Source organism: Mixophyes fleayi, chromosome 6, assembly GCF_038048845.1.
Source record: "Mixophyes fleayi isolate aMixFle1 chromosome 6, aMixFle1.hap1, whole genome shotgun sequence".
Classification (NCBI taxonomy): domain Eukaryota; kingdom Metazoa; phylum Chordata; class Amphibia; order Anura; family Limnodynastidae; genus Mixophyes; species Mixophyes fleayi.
In genome coordinates, this window is record NC_134407.1 from 16,261,101 (window position 1) to 16,280,491 (window position 19,391).

At 41.3% G+C, this 19,391-nt stretch overlaps 1 protein-coding gene across 3 annotated transcripts; it reads left to right on the forward strand.

The window, feature by feature from the left end:
- The first annotated feature begins 666 nt into the window (after positions 1-666).
- On the forward strand, positions 667-19,176 carry LOC142160869 (M-phase inducer phosphatase 1-B-like). 3 transcript variants are annotated; one of them, XM_075215914.1, is made up of 12 exons: positions 667-1,086; positions 4,329-4,468; positions 5,781-5,820; positions 7,297-7,330; positions 7,467-7,523; positions 8,626-8,784; positions 9,852-9,923; positions 12,242-12,304; positions 13,623-13,721; positions 14,692-14,816; positions 15,469-15,580; positions 18,499-19,176. In XM_075215914.1, exons 1-12 carry the CDS (start codon positions 902-904, stop codon positions 18,625-18,627), a joined length of 1,215 nt encoding a protein of 404 aa, XP_075072015.1. In that variant the 5' UTR covers positions 667-901; the 3' UTR covers positions 18,628-19,176. The 3 variants fall into 3 exon arrangements, with proteins under 3 accessions (XP_075072015.1, XP_075072017.1, XP_075072016.1); XM_075215915.1 differs by having other exon boundaries at positions 669-1,086; positions 4,329-4,435; XM_075215916.1 differs by lacking the exon at positions 13,623-13,721.
- The last annotated feature ends 215 nt before the right edge of the window (positions 19,177-19,391 follow it).

Here is a 19,391-nt window from a genome sequence, read left to right on the forward strand (position 1 = left end):
GACCATGGCCTTATCTGTGAGGAGTTTGTATGTTCTCCCCGTGTTTCCTCCGAGTGCTCCGGTTTCCCCCCACACTCCAAAAACATACTAGTAGGTTAATTGACTGCTATCAAAATTGACCCTATTCTCTCTCTGTCTCTCGGTCTGTCTGTGTGTGTGTATTAGGGAATTTAGACTGTAAGCTCCAATGGAGCAGGGACTGATGTGAATGAGTTCTCTGTACAGCGCTGCAGAATCAGTGGCGCTATATAAATAAATGGTGATGATGATGACGATAGTAGAATTATTTAATTCCTCTATCAATAATTATTGCCATAAAGCCCAGGGATTAAGATTAAATAATTTCATGTAAAATACAGAATGATAGGAATTGTACCGCGCAGATGGTCATCAATCAAAAAATAGGGACAAAATTAAGGACAAAATTGTCATGGACAAATCTGGGGGTCAGGACTATGCATGAAAATCAGGGACAGTTGGCAAGTCTGATGGGATATTAATATATAGTTTTGTAATTGATAAACATTTTAAATGTAGAGGAGTCATAGTGATTGGGCATCACTACACAGTACATTCTATAGTCAGTAATTAGATTACTACAGTCTGTTATAGATTGTTTAGTTGCGTTGTCCCTCCCACAAACAGGACCAGCGAGACACTTGGCTTCACAAAGCTTCCCAGGGACTAGTTATTAGTCTGAGCTGAGCTTGTTGTGGATACTGTCACCAAGGGTTATTCATTACAGGTTGACAGAGAGGGACTTTCAAACAAACAGCTGATTAAAGCCTTTGTTAGCCAGGGAAAAATCAACATAAACACCAATTCCGCTCTGTGCGATGCTACACACAGAGCATTAATACACATTAATGTAGTGTTAGAACTAGCTATACACCGGAGTGCTATGTCTTACACTATAGGAGATAGGAATCTGCTGGAGATGGATATTTTACAAAATATCAGTAATACGAGTGAGCCTGGGAGTTCTGACAGCAGTTTGGATGAGGTACTGACCTTCTCTCCTGATTTGGGATTGTCACCTGTCACAGATCTGTCTGGGGATATAGGACTTCTACGCTGTACCGGCAGGTAATGTGTTCTTGTCTACTGAATCTATCTGACAGATATTTGGATATTGTTATATATTGTTATATATATATATAAGTTGATCCATGCAAACTGCACACTTAAATGGAAATGTGAAATGTGATAGTTTTTTTTTTTTATTATTATTATTATTATTATTATTGTTTTTTTATTATAGTAATACAGTCCCTTATTAATCCCAAGTATTATATCCATGTAAGAGGGGGACAGTCCATACTCTGAGAATGCACTACTTGTCTACCCTGAAACACTCTGCACTGTGTGCATTATAAATAAAATGGGATCATTTCCCTTTATGGTATCAGATTAGTTGAGGCTGTGTGACTTTTTCCTCATGCAGTCCCGATTCCCCCCCCTCCCCCCCCCCCCCCCCCCCCATATAATTACAGTATAGCCTTCATAAGGCTAAGATTGGGAAAAGTTTTACTCCAAAATTCTGCCTGCAATACTAGTAAAGTACTCTTACGATAATACTTGTGTTTTGCAAAGAATGTAACATATTTAAAGGTGTTCTATTATTATGTCAAATTAAACAATAATTGGTTGTGTTACAAAAGTATTATTATTATATTTATTGTTTTGCTTGTCCTTTTTTTTTTATATAATATGTTGTATTTTATAGCTGGCATATGTCACAGTTACTGTTGCTGTTCATGACAAAGCTTAGATTAGACAAAGAGCAATCTGTACCAGGGAGAAAAACTGATTCCCACGGGCAGCGACAAGGGTTTTTTATATATATATATATATATATATATATATATATATATATATATATATATAATTCTCATTACATTTATACTTGTTCTGTCACTGTTGTTATTCTGTATTATGGACATTTTTACAGATGGGGCATGGACACACTAGAATTATTATGATCCATTGCATTTTCTATCTTCAGCGCAGGGTGTGCAGAGCTTTAATGGACAAACTGACGAGGAACCATGACCAGGCAAAACTAGAAGCAGGATAATGTTCTGCTTTTTGTTCCATCCATGGCTAGTTACCCAATTTATAACAAAGCCTGGATAGAATGCCCAAGTTTCAGGCTAAAAAAATTTGGTACTGTTCAGATTCTCTCTCCTACTACTCACTGTTATACGTAGGCAGCAGTGTTGTCGAAGCCCCTCCCCCTGAACTTCCCATTCATGCAAATGGAAAGTTCACTGGGGGAGTCACTGACAACACTGCCAGGGGATTGCCCCCCCCCCCCCCTCCCTCTCTCACCCAGGCTGGTCCCATTGTGGGCTACCTTGGGCTGGGTCACTGGGCCACCTAAATTTTATTTCCTTTAAAATTTTCCTAATAGGCTACCGAGAATCGGACCCCCGGGAAAAAATTTCACAGCAAGCCCCTGAACACCGCTCGTTGTTCGGCCAACTTTAGTACAAGAGGGGATCACAGAGTTTGACTTTTGTAACCTTCAGACAGATCCTCTAAAGCAGGGTAATGACAGAGCACAGTTAAATAAAATGAAAATTTTCTCTAATGTTAGTGAACTCAAGACAAAACTTTTTTTTGTTTGTTTTGGATGGAGTTCTCCTTTAATAATATTTGTGAGGACAATTAAAAAATACTTCTCTATAATTATCATTATGCTGATAATTCTTAATATCTTGCATGGCACCACCTCTATTACACCCAGTATGGAGCTTATTGAGAGTTGAATGTATGTCTGTTTTATTGTGTAAGAAAGTAAGGCATAAAAAGGAGTAAGTTTTCTCCTGGACAAAACCATGTTACAATGCAAGGGGTGCAAATTAGTTTATTATTTTGCACATAAGTTAAACACTGGCTGTTTTTTCATGTAGCACACAAATACTTGATAGCTTTATTTTTACACTGAAATTTAAAGTTGATCTAGGACATGCCCTACCCCAACTATAAATCTGTCCGCACATTTTAAATGTACCTCCCCCTCCAATGCAACATGGTTTTGCCAAGGTTTAAAGTTACTAATTTTTTTTGCTTTGCGCTCCTTAATGACTCAGGCCCGTAGACTTTTGCATCAATCGTGACACAATTAGACGTGGATGTATCCGCAGATACGTCGTTTAGGAGGTGTACCTCTTGCAGGTGCTAGATTGCTCATACAATGATACACAATGATGATTTGAAGCCAGTTCTGATTGGCTGATGCCTTATGACGCCTCCAGCTGATACTTAAATCATTAGCAGCTGTATTATATGAAGTTGGGTCCGTCTAGTCACATTACTTAGTTGACATTTTCATTTGGAATACTACAGGATGTTTGTGTTTATACTGCACAATAATAAAAAAAAAATTTCGACATGCAATTCTCACCACAGATTCTCCAGGTCTTACGAGCTAATATTTACTGTAGAGAAGTATCTAGAATTCCAAATAGTGTATTATAATTAAGTCCTGTAAACACAGCATGATGGGGATTGTAGTTCTCCACGTCCACGGAGACAGTACGTTGTGTGTTGTGTGACACTGCAGCAATGTGTCCCTTGTTATAATTGTAAAATTCTGACAGTGTATGCGATAGGTACACTGTAACAACAGGACATTTATGGAAAATTAACCACTAACAAAACATTCCCCTGAGACAATACAATCATTGCGATTTGCAGCACAGTGTGACGAACCCTCCTCACAGCAGCACTAAGTATTTTTGAATAGTAAAATTATTTTAAGAGTGGTACTCCCAGATTTTGGAGTTTGTATATTTTGCTACTGACGGGGCGGGGGGGGGGGGAGGAGTAAACTGGCAAGAGATACTTTCCCTTTCCAGTTTAACACTATGGGCCTGATTCATTAAGGAACTTAAATTAAGAAGTTTCTTATTTAAGTCTCGTGGACAAAACCATGTTACAATGCAAGGGGTGCAAATTAGTTTTCTGTTTTGCACATACGTTATATACTGACTGTTTTTTCATGTAGCACACACATACTTGATAGCTTATTTGTACACTGAAATTTAAAGGTGATATTTGTGCGCTACATGAAAAAACAGTCAGTATTTAACCTATGTGCAAAACAGAATACTAATTTGCACCCCTTGCATTGTAACATGGTTTTGTCCAGGAGACTGAAATAAGAAGTTTCTCAAGTTAAGATCCTTAATGAATCAGGCCCTATATTAGGATGCCTAGTGTGGTTTCACACCTGGATTAACTGACACTTGGATGGTTGCCACCGCTTTGAGTTTGTTAAGCCACAACAATGCACAATTAATTCCTTTGTTATCTTTCTACAGTGTGACTCCAAGGAGGAGGCTGAAACTGTCCCCTGACTCCCAGAATCCCAGCCCCACTGAGACACCGAGTCTGCTACAGCCTGCCATGGGAACAGCCGATCTCTCAGGTCAGAGGCTGCATCCTGCCCATAGTACGCAGGGTGATTATCTCCAGGTGCCACAGGCCGTATCCTATTCACCAGGCACTGCAGGTGTAACAGTCTCTATAACACGTTCTGCACAAGTCAGCAGCTTGGGATCTCAGACATGAGATGCTTGAGTGTAATTCAGTAATATTTGTTGCATAGTTCTTATTCACTGAGTTCCTGGTGGAAGCAGCCTGTTCTGTATTTCATGGCTTATATCGCAGCAAGAGAAAAATCTTCTATCGGGCAATTTATTAAGAAAATATCATCAAGGCTGCTGAATGATGCTCATCTCCTCGGTGATACTGTCTGGCAGTGTTAACAGGAGCCGGTCCTGGGACCATCTGCACAGATTGATAGGGGCATGCTCACTGGAACTGGAAACCTGAACATCCAGTTCCAGATTCTTTAAAAAAAAATAATAATAATAAAGTTCTAAAAGAAAGGAAAAAAAGGAAACAAATTGGAACAAAAATAATAAATAAATAAATAATAATAATAATAATAATAATAATAATAATAATAATAATACAGAATAAAATGCTTTATTTTAATAATAAATAATTCCTTTTGGCAGTTCGGCTAACACATCCTGAGATGCTTCATAGGAGGCCACAGCGATGTCTACCCGCTACCGGTAGCTTTTACCAGCCAGGAGCGTTAATAAATAGACCATTGTCCCCATAGGGTTTAATTTGGCTGGATGGTAAGGAGTGCTAAAGAAGTTTGTTACACCATGAAGCTTGGCTTTGCGTAACACTCTACTGGTAGTTGTGTAGCAGTCTAGGGGGTATATTTACTAAACTGCGGGTTTACAAAAGTGGAGATGTTGCCTATAGCAACCAATCAGATTCTAGCTGTCATTTTGTAGAATGTACTAAATAAATGACAGCTAGGATCTGATTGGTTGCTATAGGCAACATCTCCACATTCCTATGACACCCTTCGCATGCTTCAGAAGACAATGAAATAAAAAAAAACTGGGAAAAAATGATTTATTCCTGTGGACACCCCTGGCTATAACGCCTTCCTGAGATGGCGTTACCAAACAGAATACAGCGGAGGTACTTGCATCATTGCTGTCCTTTGTAAATAGGATTCCCCATGCTCCCCTTTTAACAGGATTTAGGGCTTATCTCCCTTTAATAAATAGACCCCTTAATGATGCTAAACGAGGTATGATAACTTACAATGCAGCATCCCTGATCAGCTGATATCCTCTATGGTCTATACTCATCCTGTCATTACTGTGGGGGATTTAGAACAGTGACTATTGATTTACTAATTCCATTAAACTAATCTGTTTATCTTTATTTTAATATTTTAGTTTTCCCAAGTGAGTCAACTCCACAAAGAAGCAATGCGAGGTAAGAGCGCCACCTGCTGGCTGTTTCATGCCCGGTTGTGAAGTCTTTTAAATGCCATAGAAGCATGCAGTGTATATTACATTAGGGTTAGGGTTAGATACAGATGTCTCTAGAATGCTAGAAAATAAATGTCACAACAAAAGTACTTTTGTAGGTAGAATGCTCTGCGGTTCCTCGAAATGCCGCTTTTCCAATACTTGAACCTCATTTAAATAATCTTGTCACACAAATAATCTTCTTTTTGCATTTTGATGCATAACTAGTCACATCTATGCCCACATTTACCAAGGATCACCCCCAATTCACCCAGATCTTCCCATCAGACGATACTACATTGTGCATCTTTGTTGTTGACATCTGGACCTGCAAATCCATAAAACAGGTGCATTTGTGCAAATATAGGAGCAAATGGCATATGTACTGTGGGAAATGCATGTTCCACCCTTTATTTAAAAAAAAAATGTAACCCTATATATAATAGTGGGTTAGATACATTCTCATAGGGTGCATCTAACAAGTATCTCATGGCTCATATTCTTCATCTTCAAAGGTGTATGCAGTCCTCTGTTTAATCACAGTCCCCACCTTCATCATCTAGCAGATGTCAGCGGTATGAGCTTAGTAGTGCGAAAGCTAATCAGAATATTTAGTTCAAATACAATTACATCGGTTTTGTGATGTGCCAGGGACTGGATGGAGACAGGGCTGTATGTGCCGAAGATCATCATCACCATTTATTTATATAGTGCCACTAATTCCGCAGCGCTGTACAGAGAACTCACTCACATCGGTCCCTGCCCCATTGGAGCTTACAGTCTAAATTCCCTAACATACACAGACAGACACACACACACACACAGAGACTAGGGTTAATTTGTTAGCAGCCAATTGACCTACTAGTATGTTTTTGGAGTGTGGGAGGAAACCGGAGCACCCGGAGGAAACACACGCAAACACGGGGAGAACATACAAACTTCATACAGATAAGGCCATGGTTGGGAATTAAACTCATAACCCCAATGCTGTAAGGCAGAAGTGCTAACTCTTATCCATAAGGTACTCATTAGATACGTGCTACTGGAGAGTGTACCTAACCAATGTTTAGACATAGGATATGGGTTATAATGACAAAATAGAGGTTTTCAGTCTATTTTGCACATTTAGCCCCTAAAAGAAATCCAAAATGTATCAGTTAACCCTGAATCCCCTCTCTCCATTACTATAGAGTAAAGATCGGTTTGTGGTCCCCAAGCCTATGTAGATCCCTGGGGGTAAATTTAACAATTTGCAGGTTTGAAAAAGTGGAGATGTTGCCTATAGCAACCAATCAGATTCAGTTGTCATTTGTTTAGTACATTCTACAAAATGACAGCTAGAATCTGATTGGTTGCTATAGGCAACATTTCCACTATTTTATAAATAACATGATAATACACAATGACTTACCTGTGATTCTCTCTTCTGTTCATTCTGCAGTGATTCCTCTTTTGAATCCATCATCTACAAGCCGGTGAGTGCCCCCTGCTTGTAGCCTTTCAACCTGTTAATGTCATACATCTTATTCCTCCCGCAGTGTGTAGTTATAGTGAGAATTTTTTAAATAGTGACACGAATGAGTGTAATAGATTTTAACTTTTTATCTCTAGAAAATTGCAGGAAGAAGAGATAACGATGAGAACGGACATTATCCAGACAGAAGAAAGGTACAAATTACCCTCTGACAATATCCCCTCGGGATAAAATTTGCCAGACAGCCCCCGATGAGCTTGTTCTGAGCTCCGATCGTTTGCTTGTGACACTGATCTCTGCTTGTTATATGTTTCTCAACCAATTGTGTCTGCCCTGACCATGGTCTGTATATTGTCCACTATTCCTGTCTCCTTCTTCTGTGTAGTCCGCTGTTGCCTAGTGAGGTTAGCTCTGCGGACGACGAGCTGTGGGTTCTTGGTGGATATATTGGACTCCATGACTCCATGAGGTCATTTGTGAACCTCCAAAGAGGTTTAAATCCCCTGAAAATTGCAGTTTTTGGGGAACTGTCACTTTGCAAGCCTCGAGGCTATCTGCAGCGGTCCTGGTCCCTTCAATCGCAAATTTAGTCCCCATAGCTGTCTGTGGGGACTGCGAATTTACCCTATTTATCAAGCTCTGAAGTTCTGAGCTTGACCCCGGTAGCTAACCCATATACCTGGATGGTATTAGACATTATAACCTATTGCCAACACTTTACTATAAATTATTGTCTGGGATAGGCCTCTATCAGAGCCTCTGTCCCAGCTAATCAATTTGAATAAATTGCCACGTTAAATAATTTCTTATCACTGCGATAAGTGGGTTCAAATCCACGATAATTGGTTACAGCATCCATGAATATGTCACAAATCCTGCCCTAATGTAATGTATCCCTACAGATTAACATTCATCATTGTCATAAAGTCACGCAGTCATTCCTTGGGCTGAACAAATAGAGATTGCAACCTGTCTGTAGGAACCAGGGACATCAATGCAGCTGTGGACACATAATGTAAACATTGTACATTAACACTGACCCTATCACTTGCGCCGAGGTCGGAATCAGCCCGTGTGTGGCCGTATTGGCTACGTGTGTGGCCTTATTGGCTACGTGTGTGGCCGTATTGGCTACGTGTGTGGCCGTATTGGCTACGTGTGTGGCCGTATTGGCTACGTGTGTGGCCGGATTACTTCTGGCCATGAAGTAATTGGTTATGTTTCAAACTACCATCAATGAATGTTTCATTGTAATTACCCTATCTCTGATATGTTCTTTCTGTTTTCCCACCCTAGAAAACCTCACGAATGAAGCTGTTAGATCTATTCCACAGCCCGGAACTTGTTACAGAACAAAGACCACAGAGACCTGAGAGAGCAAAACACGGACACGACAGACAGCGAAGCGGAAACCGGACAGAAAATAAAGACTGTTGTGAGAACAAGAGGTTTTCGGTAATACGTAGCACACATTATAGTAGTGGGTTACATATCCTTAAAGGTTAAAGGCTCACCGCAATGCTCTCCCTATAGGATTTAATGGCTAACGCAGGCTTCAGCTGGCGTTAGTCATCAGGCACAAAAAACGTTGATTTTCGGAACTTGTTAAATGGTGCAAAATAGCATCCCCGTAGACATCTATCGGGAGTGCGAAGAAAAAGGAAAAAACAGCAGATATCTACGATATAGGCTGCAATGCCCTATTACTAAATTTCAACTTTACTTTAAAATGCGTCTGTCCCCCGTAAACGGCCGTTTTCGGTGGATTTTGCTGTAAAAACAGATTAATAAATAGGCCCTGTTGAGTTCAAACTTTTACATATGTGAAAAGAACTTTTTAGTTATTATTATTAAGTATTATGCTTCAGCACCTCTTATCATGAAACAGTTCCATTTCCTTGATACTAGAAAAATCAGTTCAGAACCTGTTAAGAGAACGTAAGAGCTGTGTGATGGAAGTTTATTAGACGTTCCTTTATTTCATATGGATGATATGTTTATTAAACAAACTATATTTACTTATAACGAACATAAATCACTATAATTATTGACAGGTTATTTTGCCAGGGGCGCTACACTTAACTACCTATTGTCAACATTTGGCCATTTACAAATGCTAAAATGCAGCGCTGTCTTTTCTTTAAGCTTCAGAACATGGGGCCTGATTCATTAAGGATCTTAACTTGAGAAACTTCTTATTTCAGTCTCCTGGACAAAACCATGTTACACTGCAAGGGGTGCAAATTAGTATTCTGTTTTGCACATAAGTTAAATACTGACTGTTTTTTCATGTAGCACACAAATACTTGATGGCTTATTTGTACACTGAAATTTAAAGTTGATATTTGTGTGCTACATGAAAAAACTGCAAGTATTTAACTTATGTGCAAAACAGAATACTAATTTGCATTTTAATACTCTGCTGAGCCGAGCGCCCCCCCCCCATCCCCCATACTAAAATGTGACAGTCAGCCCCTGCTGCGTGCTGTAATGTCATTACCTCTTTCTACTACTTGCTTTAGATGTGTGACCTCAGTCCAACTTTGAAGGATGCAGACAATGAAGATGACGACCTCATTGGAGATTTCTCGAAAGTACGTGAGAAACTAATTAGAACGAGCCTTCTGTGTAAAGAGAACAGCAATATAACATTCTAGGTGTAATCGTTGCTATGATATAATTGAACAGAGAAATCTATGGCTTTCCTGCTGTCCTTAAACTAAAATTCAGAGCAAGCTCTGAGAGTTTACCATGTCCCTGGCTGATACGGCAAGATGGAACTTGTCATAGGCAAACTGAGGGGGGGGGGGGGGGGGTTTCCTAGTGCCTGGAAACCCCCATCCAAGCCTGGGGCACTGTATAATTGAGGTGGCTGGACCCTGCCACCGCTTCAAATGGCTCTGCTTGAAAATGGAGAGCTGCGTGCACCTAACAGTAGTGCACGCAGCATTGCCCATGTATATTATGGGGATAGGAAGAGTTGGAGAGCAGCCAAGCACTGTCTAAAATTATAGCCACACCCCCATGCATGCTGGTCACACCCACTGGCGGCGTGGTGTGGAAACCCCCCTCTGAAAATCCTGCGTTTGCCCCTACTTGTAGTGAGATAACAGTTAGAGAAACAAAAGAGAATGCTGAGCAGTGCAGGGAACATCTTCCATGGAATTGAGCATAGCATTACCCTGGCCATTTAGGGGTAAGTATAATCATTAGATTTAGGAATAGATCCACCTGAAACGTTCACTTTTGCACCTTGGTAAAGGCACATTACTCTGCACGGCAAAACAAAAAGAACAAAAAGACAGTTGTCAGCGCTTATCCTTTGCACTATGTGTGTCTAGCAAAATGAAAACATGAGGTATTAGTTCATATTTTGATCAAAACATTTAAGCCTGCATCCCAGAGTCAAGGGAACCTCATTATATGCAGGTCCTACATTGACCTATATGCTTTAAACACCACTAAAATACAGTTAAAATCAGACGCACTCACCTCCCAGGTATTACTCTACAGGGGCAAAATTAAAATCAGTGGACAGATTTGGAGTTGGAAGGGGTGCACGTCCTAGCTTAACTCTGAACCGCAATGTAAAAATTAAGCTGCCCAGGGTTTGTTTGCTGCATGTAAGAGCTGATGGTACTTACCCTGCAAGCAAAAATTAAACTAATGCATTTGCCCCCTTATGTTGCAAACTAATTTCTCCAGGTGTAAATTTGCTCCTTATAACTGAATTTGCTCCTGTGTCTAAACATATAAGGCCTGATTCATCAAAGCACACATACTGAGCGCTATGGATCTGCGTGCTCTTATGAATTCGGTGCAGGTTTGCTGTGCAATACTACACAAGACACTGCAGGATACATCTAATGCCTATGTGGATTATACATTTGCAAAAGAACACACAGAAAAAAAAATACTGAATTAATTTCATTGGTTAATAATAAAGGCATTAATGAGAAAACAGTTTTAAAGAAAAATTGGTTGTTTTTTTTATCCCCCCCCCCCCCCCCCATGAAATACATTTATTAGGATGTTCTTAATGTCTACTGAACATAAAATACATTTTTACAGTTGCTCCTAATTGCAAACACATGTTATAGCATGCATACGATACTTGCTAGTGAGCAGGACTAGCTCTGTAGTTGGAGCAAGAGATATGGCAGAAAGACAAGTAACTATCCCATGCCTAGAGTTGGGTTCGGATTTGGCTGCGTGAGCTTGAGTTTGGCATCCCCTTACTGTACTGTACAGTGACTACGGCAAAATGCCCCTTATCCGCCCCATTCACTTCCAAAAATTGTAGGCTGTAGTAAGTGTCCTTTGTGCTCGGGGACAGAGCGGACAGGGCTGCGTTTATTGGCGTATGCCTCGGTTCTGCACATGTGCAGAGGGATTTACGCTCAAAATCGGCCAATACGTGCCTTCTAGAATCAGACCCATAGTCCCTATATCCACATACATCACATATTATCCCTATAGTCCCTTTACCTATCTCCCCCCTTTGCAGCGCAAAATAGTTCTTCCAAAGTGCAAAATTGCAACTTCCAGATTGAATTACTTCTAACTAAAACTGGATTGTAAGCCCCAATGGGGCAGGGACTGACGTGAGCGAGTTCTCTGTACAGCGCTGCGGAATTAGTGGCGCTATATAAATAAATGGTGATGATGATGATTGATTGGCACACTAGGGATCATATATGTCTGTAAATAATGGAAAAATAAAAGGACATATTTTTGGAAGATGCACACAGATAGACATTTCTTTTAGCGGCGATATACAGCAAACCAGCGCAGAAGATCTTTTAAATACGTGCGTTTTTAATGCATACTATGTTGAAAGTTGAAATAAAAAGGGGTATTACCCTTGACTGTAGGACAACTTCTTATAATGTGTTCTGGTTACTATCCACAGCCGTATTGTCTACCAGTGGAAAAGGGCAAACACCAGGACCTTAAATATATAAGAAGTCACACAGTAAGTAACTAAGAGAATATCATTACTTACGGATGATTCGGGAGGTAGAGGAAGCCCGTACTAAGGCATTATCAGCCTTTATTAAAATGTTTTTCCTGTGTTACACTCATCAAAACACAGACGCACACTGTAAAATCCCATAATACACGTCACACCCAAGACTTTGTCCTTTGTCGCATATTTTATTCTTGTGCTTCATTTGTCTTTAAAACAGCTGATATGAATACCCATTGGCTGATAAATCCCCTAGAGGTTCTTTGTAGCCCCCTTTCTTATAGAACGCTATGTGTTCACCAATACTCGGTTGCCCCCAAGGAATCACCCATAGTAGTAAGGGCCTATCAGCTTAGGGTATTCGTGGGTGCGGAACACAGCAGGAAGCAGGATAAATGCAGGGACACCGAGGATCCTGGTGGAGAGGCAAGGTCCAAAGACAGGGACAGATCTATGGACACTGAGGATCCTGGTGCAGAGGCAAGGTCCAAAGACAGGGACAATGAGGATCCTAGTGCAGAGGCAAGGTCCAAAGACAGGGACACTGAGGATCCTGGTGCAGAGGCAAGGTCCAAAGACAGGGACACTGAGGATCCTGGTGCAGAGGCAAGGTCCAAAGACAGGGACAGATCTAGGCACACTGAGGATCCTGGTGCAGAGCCAAGGTCCAAAGACAGGGACACTGAGGATCCTAGTGCAGAGGCAAGGTCCAAAGACAGGGACACTGATGATCCTGGTGCAGAGGCAAGGTCCAAAGACAGGGACAGATCTAGGGACACTGAGGATCCTGGTGCAGAGGCAAGGTCCAAAGACAGGGACACTGAGGATCCTGGTGCAGAGTGCAGAGCCAAGGTCCAAAGACAGGGACACTGAGGATCCTGGTGGAGAGTGCAGAGGCAAGGTCCAAAGACAGGGACAGATCTAGGGACACTGAGTATCCTGGTGCAGAGCCAAGGTCCAAAGACAGGGACAACTAGCTGAGGACAGAGGCTGGCGGTAAACTGAGTGGTAGTACAGGCTATGGTCTGGGCTGGCAGAGATCCAAAACAAGGTTATAGGAGAGGCTGAGATCAGAATGAGAAAAGTGACAACTTAACAGACTTGTGTCTTTTTTTCAACTTTTTTACTGCGGAAATTTTAAAAGTTTTACCAAACTTGCAGTGTGTCCGGGCATCTTATGAAACAGTCTCAGCTTCCATAGACCTGGTAAATAGAGCGGGACCGGTCCACAGCTGTTTCTCTGGCTCTGTAGCCTTTGTATCGGTATTATTGTGTTTCCCCAATGTTGTCATTCCCCTCCTGATCTCTGCTCCCTTATACACAGCTAGCACATCTACTCAGCGGAGGATATAAAGACATAGTACAGACGTACCACATTGTGGACTGTCGTTACCCTTATGAATACGCTGGAGGACGTATCAAGGTATAGTGTATCTAGTGGAAAGCGTAAATATTTATTGGGATCCCAGATGCTAACACTTGTATATGAGTGGCTGAAGTCTCTGGAAAAGTAATTAGTGTATTCATGTATGGATGCAGCTTCCACTGTGTCTAGATGACCTATAAAAAATATTCATCTGGCTCCTAGATTTGACTGACTGGCTTCTAAATTCTACAAAATTTTGCCCACGACTGCACAACAGGCAAAGTGCTTATTGAGTAGTATTTCGGTTTTTAACTAAATAATTATAAATCTATATATGTACGAAAATATTACACAAATAAATGAAATATTATTGGTGCAAACCCACAGATGTTTTTTTTTGTTTTTTTGTTTTAAACAGCATGTTCTGTACTTTGTAAGATGATTTTCATTTTCGCAGAATGAGCTCTTATAACTCAGTTGTCCATTTGCAAAACTGACACATGAAAGCGTTGATTTCTGCTTTTTTCCCCCCAGAGAATGTAACTCGATCTCTAAGTGAGAGCCAGTCAGTCACTGACCTCCTTGGTGGTCACATGATGGCAGAATGAGGAGGGATGGGGGGGAGGGGGGTCATACCTTCTGAAAACAGTAATGTGCCAAAGCTGCTCGCTACATTATACGTCATATGACTGTAGTGACTTTGGAAATTGAGAGTGAGCAAACTGGGAATCGTTAATAGCAGCTTGAAATCAACACTCAAAGGACAAATGAACAAAACAGATTTATGTTAACGATACAAATCTCATTATGGACCATTTGCTCTATTTGGTCAGCTCCACTGTGGCTCAGTGGTAACCCTTATTTCTAGTGAGCTGAGCGTTTTCATAAATACTGGTACAGCCCACAAAACGGCTACCTCCACTGTGTGCAATTTTTGCTGATACCAACACAATTTTGATTTAATATTGTGTCCTATGATGTTCATCTTATGTTATTCTACAGCTAATGATGTATTTGTTTTGCACAGGGAGCCTGGAACGTACACAGAGAAGAACAGATATCAGAATATTTTCTAAAGGACCCCGGTCTCTCCCAGTGCCGAAGGGTGTTGATCTTTCACTGCGAATTCTCCTCAGAGAGAGCTCCAAAACTGTGTGTAAAACCAAGTACCATTACTGCACTTAACACTCATATATCCAGAAAAGAACCCAGTTTTCTACAGATAAAGGGGTAGATTTATCAAACCGTCTAAAAAAGAAGGGTGGAGGTGTTGCCCATAGCAACACATGCTTTGATCACACATCAACAGAGACTAATTAAATCTCTATGGATGTGGGAGAAAAAAAAACAGTTAACAATGCTGGGGAGCTTTATTCCTGTCAGTGGTCCATTCATTTCAATGGGCTTTTTATATGTAGCGGGCAACCCCATTGAAATGGATGGGCCATTGACATTATCCACTAGTGGGTATGTGCACAATCACAGCCATATAGTTGAATGGACTTTTTCAAGTATGGTGGCATGCTTTGAATGCACTGATATGAATCAAGCAGCGTCCAAAATGCACAACGTTTTAATGCCAGTGGGTAAAGGGGCATTACAATAGGAGCCAAGCATGAAAGTTTCAGATAAAATTAACTCAAGAGTGAGATTGGGCAGACTGGCAAATCAGATTACAATACAGTATAATGCATTTTTTGCCCTATTTATCATCCGCTTGCTACATAATCATTGTAGTAAACTTAATGTCACAAAATGCTTAATTATCAACTTGTAATTGTCCATTTCTCCGTTGTCATTGAAGGTGTCGCCTTTTAAGAAACCTGGACCGTCAAGCCAACATATATCCCCACTTATACTATCCAGAACTCTATCTTTTAAAGGGTGGTTATAAGGAGTTTTATGGGAAGTTTAAGGTACGTAGTTCCCGTAAGAGAACAGATATTGAAAATATTACTGATAATATTAAAAAGTGACATCCACATATATTTCAGAACAATACTTTTGCATATCCTTATTATTAAAGGTGATGTGTTCTAGGTAACAATAACGGTGTATTGGAGGATAAGGGCTTGTAGCCTGCTTACAACAACCATTCATGGATTGGAATGGTGGCGTTTGAGTGCGTCTAGTTAATATTTGCTGCAATAAGCAAAATGTTTAATATCTTGTTGCTTACAAAACTCTACTTGACTACTGTTAGTGTTGTGATTAGCAGGGGACTGCTGAACTGTAAGGGGGGGGGGGGCAAATCCAAGGCAGACATAAGAATCAGGGATATAAATCAGGCAGGATAGAGTTATGCAAGGGGTTAACAAATGCATGGTCAGACAAGCCAAGGCCAGGAGTCCAGAGCGGGGCAGTCAGACATGCTGGTATCAAAAGGGGTCGAGATGGTCATAACAACCACCATATACTTTAGAAAGTTTCATCAGGTACTCAGATGCCCCCAAGAGTTATATAGCATTAGAAAAAGACCAGGGGGTATAGTTACTAAACTGCAGGTTTGAAAAAGTAGAGATGTTGCCTATAGCAACCAATCAGATTCTAGTTATAATTTATTTAGTACATTCTACAAAATGACAGCTAGAATCTGATTGGTTGCTATAGGCAACATCTCCACTTTTTCAAACCTGCAGTTTAGTAAATATACCCCCAGGACCAGGGGCGGATCTAGAAAATGGTTGTACCCCGGGCGTATCTAGGAAGGGTGATTTAGGCCCCGCCCCCTTTCTGACTTCTGAGGCTGCCAGCGGCTGCACACTATGTGCAGGTCCGCTCGGCAGTGACAGGCAAGGACAATGTGCTGCCCGGCTGCTCTGATTGTGTTTGAAACACAATCAGAGCAGCCGGGCAGCACACTGTCCCTACCTGTCACTGCCGAACGGACCTGCACATAGCGCGCAGCCGTCGGCAGCAAGCCCCCGGGCGCGATTGCCCCAATCCCCCCCCCCCCCCCCCCCCCGGATCCGCCACTGCCCAGGACCAGTCAGGATAACAGGGTGCAGAGCCATAACTACAAATTGTAGCACCTGGTGCAACAAGGAAAACTGATGTGCCCAAGATCTCAAATGTAACCATATGAACCTAAAATATTCCTTAACCTCCGCACCCCCTCCAGCTTTGCACCCTGCGCTGTTGCCCATCTTGCACAGCACTAGTTACGTTGTGCACAGACAAGACAAAGAATACAGGTAATAAAGAGATACACAAGACAGACAATGACTGTGACTACAAGGACAAACACAGCAACCAGAAGTGCAGTTCAATAGAGCAGAACAAACAGGCTGGGACTGGAGCAGTGCCACACAATGCAACAGGTTGCTGGGAATTGTTCCCCCCTGAGCTCCAAAATCAAGAAGGAGACAGACTTCTGTTTGTTCCTCAAGGCTACGGAGGAGGCGCAGGGATTACAGATCTCCTGGGTTAATTCCAAAAACCTCACAGTTAGAAAACCAATGTCAAAGTAAGATCAGCATAACACTGTATAAATAATCGATTCTTACAAGAAAATAAAAGCTAAAATGTGAGTGAATTACTATGCAAAACTGATAAATGTATATTCTTCATTACTACTACTACACCAGTGATGGGCAACAGAGGGTACTATAGCCACATGTGGCCCCCGAGCCTTCACCTGCGGCCCCCAGCTCCTCTTTGTTCAGCTGACTAGGAAGGAAATACCAGGATGCTGCCTCTGTAAACCAATTAAATAGATGAAAAAGTCTGCTATAGCATCAATAGATCAACAGTTTATTTAATAATAATCCAAATTGGTAATGTGGGATGTTTAATAGACATTCACAAAAATATGGTAGTTACCACAGAGTAACACAAATGATTTTCGTAGTAAACTCACTCATAGGGGCTGTCACGATATAGGAATGCAGCAACCTGCGGATATTGGCACTACTACACCAGGAGGCGCGGAGTCTAACACGCCGCTGGTCTTCACCAGGGACCCCCGCAAGGGAGTTTAGGTTTCGCGGCAAACGACGTGCAGGTCGCGGCCCTCCCAGGAAGCTATCCGCGAGATGGCAATGAGTAATCGTGGGCATACAGGCTGGGGTCAGGAACCGTGCGGGCAAATGAAGTACCAAATCAGGAGACAGAGAGAAGTCAGCAAGCCAAGGGTCAAACCAGAGAGTACAGCACAAATCCAGGGGGGTATCCGAGACAGGTATCAGAGAAAGCCGGGTCGGTACACAGATAATCAATCAGGAGGCTATGATACATAAGGAGTGCTGGAGGCTAGTAACCTAGTTGCTCTGGCACCCTAATGATGCCAGAGCCAGCAATAAATAGGAGGAAGTCAGCCCTCATTGGTGGGCAGTGGTGCAGCGGTCAGAAGCGCTGACGTGGCAACAGACGCGCATGCGCCCTGACGACGGCCGGAAAGGAGCGTCCCGTAGCCTAGCAACAGGCACTTCAGTGGCAAGGAAGGCATCCGTCCCCGGCCAGCGAAGAGGCACGGGGACGGCGTCTGACAGGGGCAAGCAAAAATGAGCTGCATTAAGCCCTTTTTTCAGTCACAATCAGTACTTGAATTGCTCTTCACTATATTAAACATGGGAAAATAAAGTGCAGGGCAACTTACACCTAATTGAATCGCCCCAGTAGTATCTCTTTGCCTGGTTTCTGCTCTCAAGCTCGTTCCTGAGGACAGTGTAACCTGACGCGTAACAAACTGCAAATCATTAATAGCAGCTTGAAGAAAAAAAACGAAGCAAAATACAACAAAATGATACATCTTTTCACAAGTAACTATTAATATTAAATAAACCCCAACATTTTGTAATGGGATGGCAGATTTAACCAGATTTTTATTTTTCAGATTCTTTGTGAACCACAAGGTTACGTCAGCATGCTACACAGGGACTTCGGAGACCAATTAAAGAAATATCGCAAAAAGAAAAAGCCTTTGTCAGGGCAGAGGATCCGGAAAGAACTCTTTAAACGCTAAATAAAAAAACAAAACAACACTTTAATCCTGCAACAAGACTTTGTTACGCCTCAGGAGTGCCGATAGCATGTCTGTACAGTGTCTCAACAGAATCTACGATGTCAGAAGTCCATAATGTTTGAGTGCAACAATCAGAAACAAAAGTGTAAAGTTAAATTATTATTATCGACTTCTCATTTCAACAGTATATGCTTGCCATTTGCAATGATATGGCACATACATTTTAAAAAGGAAGCATTGGCCTTAACAATCTCTGTATTGCAACTGGGTATTAAGCAAGATTCAGTTGTTTAATTGAATAATATATTCTGTGGGAAAGGTATTAGAAGTGTTCAGATGTGCTAGCTGTAGCAATTTCTGAGATACAAAATGTTTAGAATAGATGACATGTCATATTCAATCAATTTGATTTTATGCAGAAACAAATGTTTAAAGATGAGTTCATAATCATCATCAGTATATTATTTACCAATGTATGTGCAAGTGATTAATAATTTAATGATATGCAAATAATTGAGATACAGAAGTGAATAAAGCACATCTACCTCCTCATAGCCCTAACACGTGTAATATTGCATATTGTACTACTACCTATATGAGTGCATTTACCACTTAATGAAGAAATTAAGTGACTCATTTTCCAGTCAGTGTATGAAACAACCCCCATGAATCTCACAGAGAGTACTAAATGTAAGGAAAAACAGCCAACTATGGCTGTGGTTGAAGGTCACGTAAGTCCTCTCTCTCTCTCATCCTAGTACGTG

What these genes read in the sequence shown, in the direction of transcription:
- LOC142160869 (XM_075215914.1), top strand. Translation starts at nt 902, where the DNA reads ATGTCTTACACTATAGGAGATAGGAATCTGCTGGAGATGGATATTTTA. An exon ending in AATCCATCATCTACAAGCCG is followed by an intron (nt 7,331 to 7,466) that starts GTGAGTGCCCCC and finishes TTTTATCTCTAG; the next exon opens with AAAATTGCAGGAAGAAGAGA. An exon ending in GTGAGAACAAGAGGTTTTCG is followed by an intron (nt 8,785 to 9,851) that starts GTAATACGTAGC and finishes TACTTGCTTTAG; the next exon opens with ATGTGTGACCTCAGTCCAAC.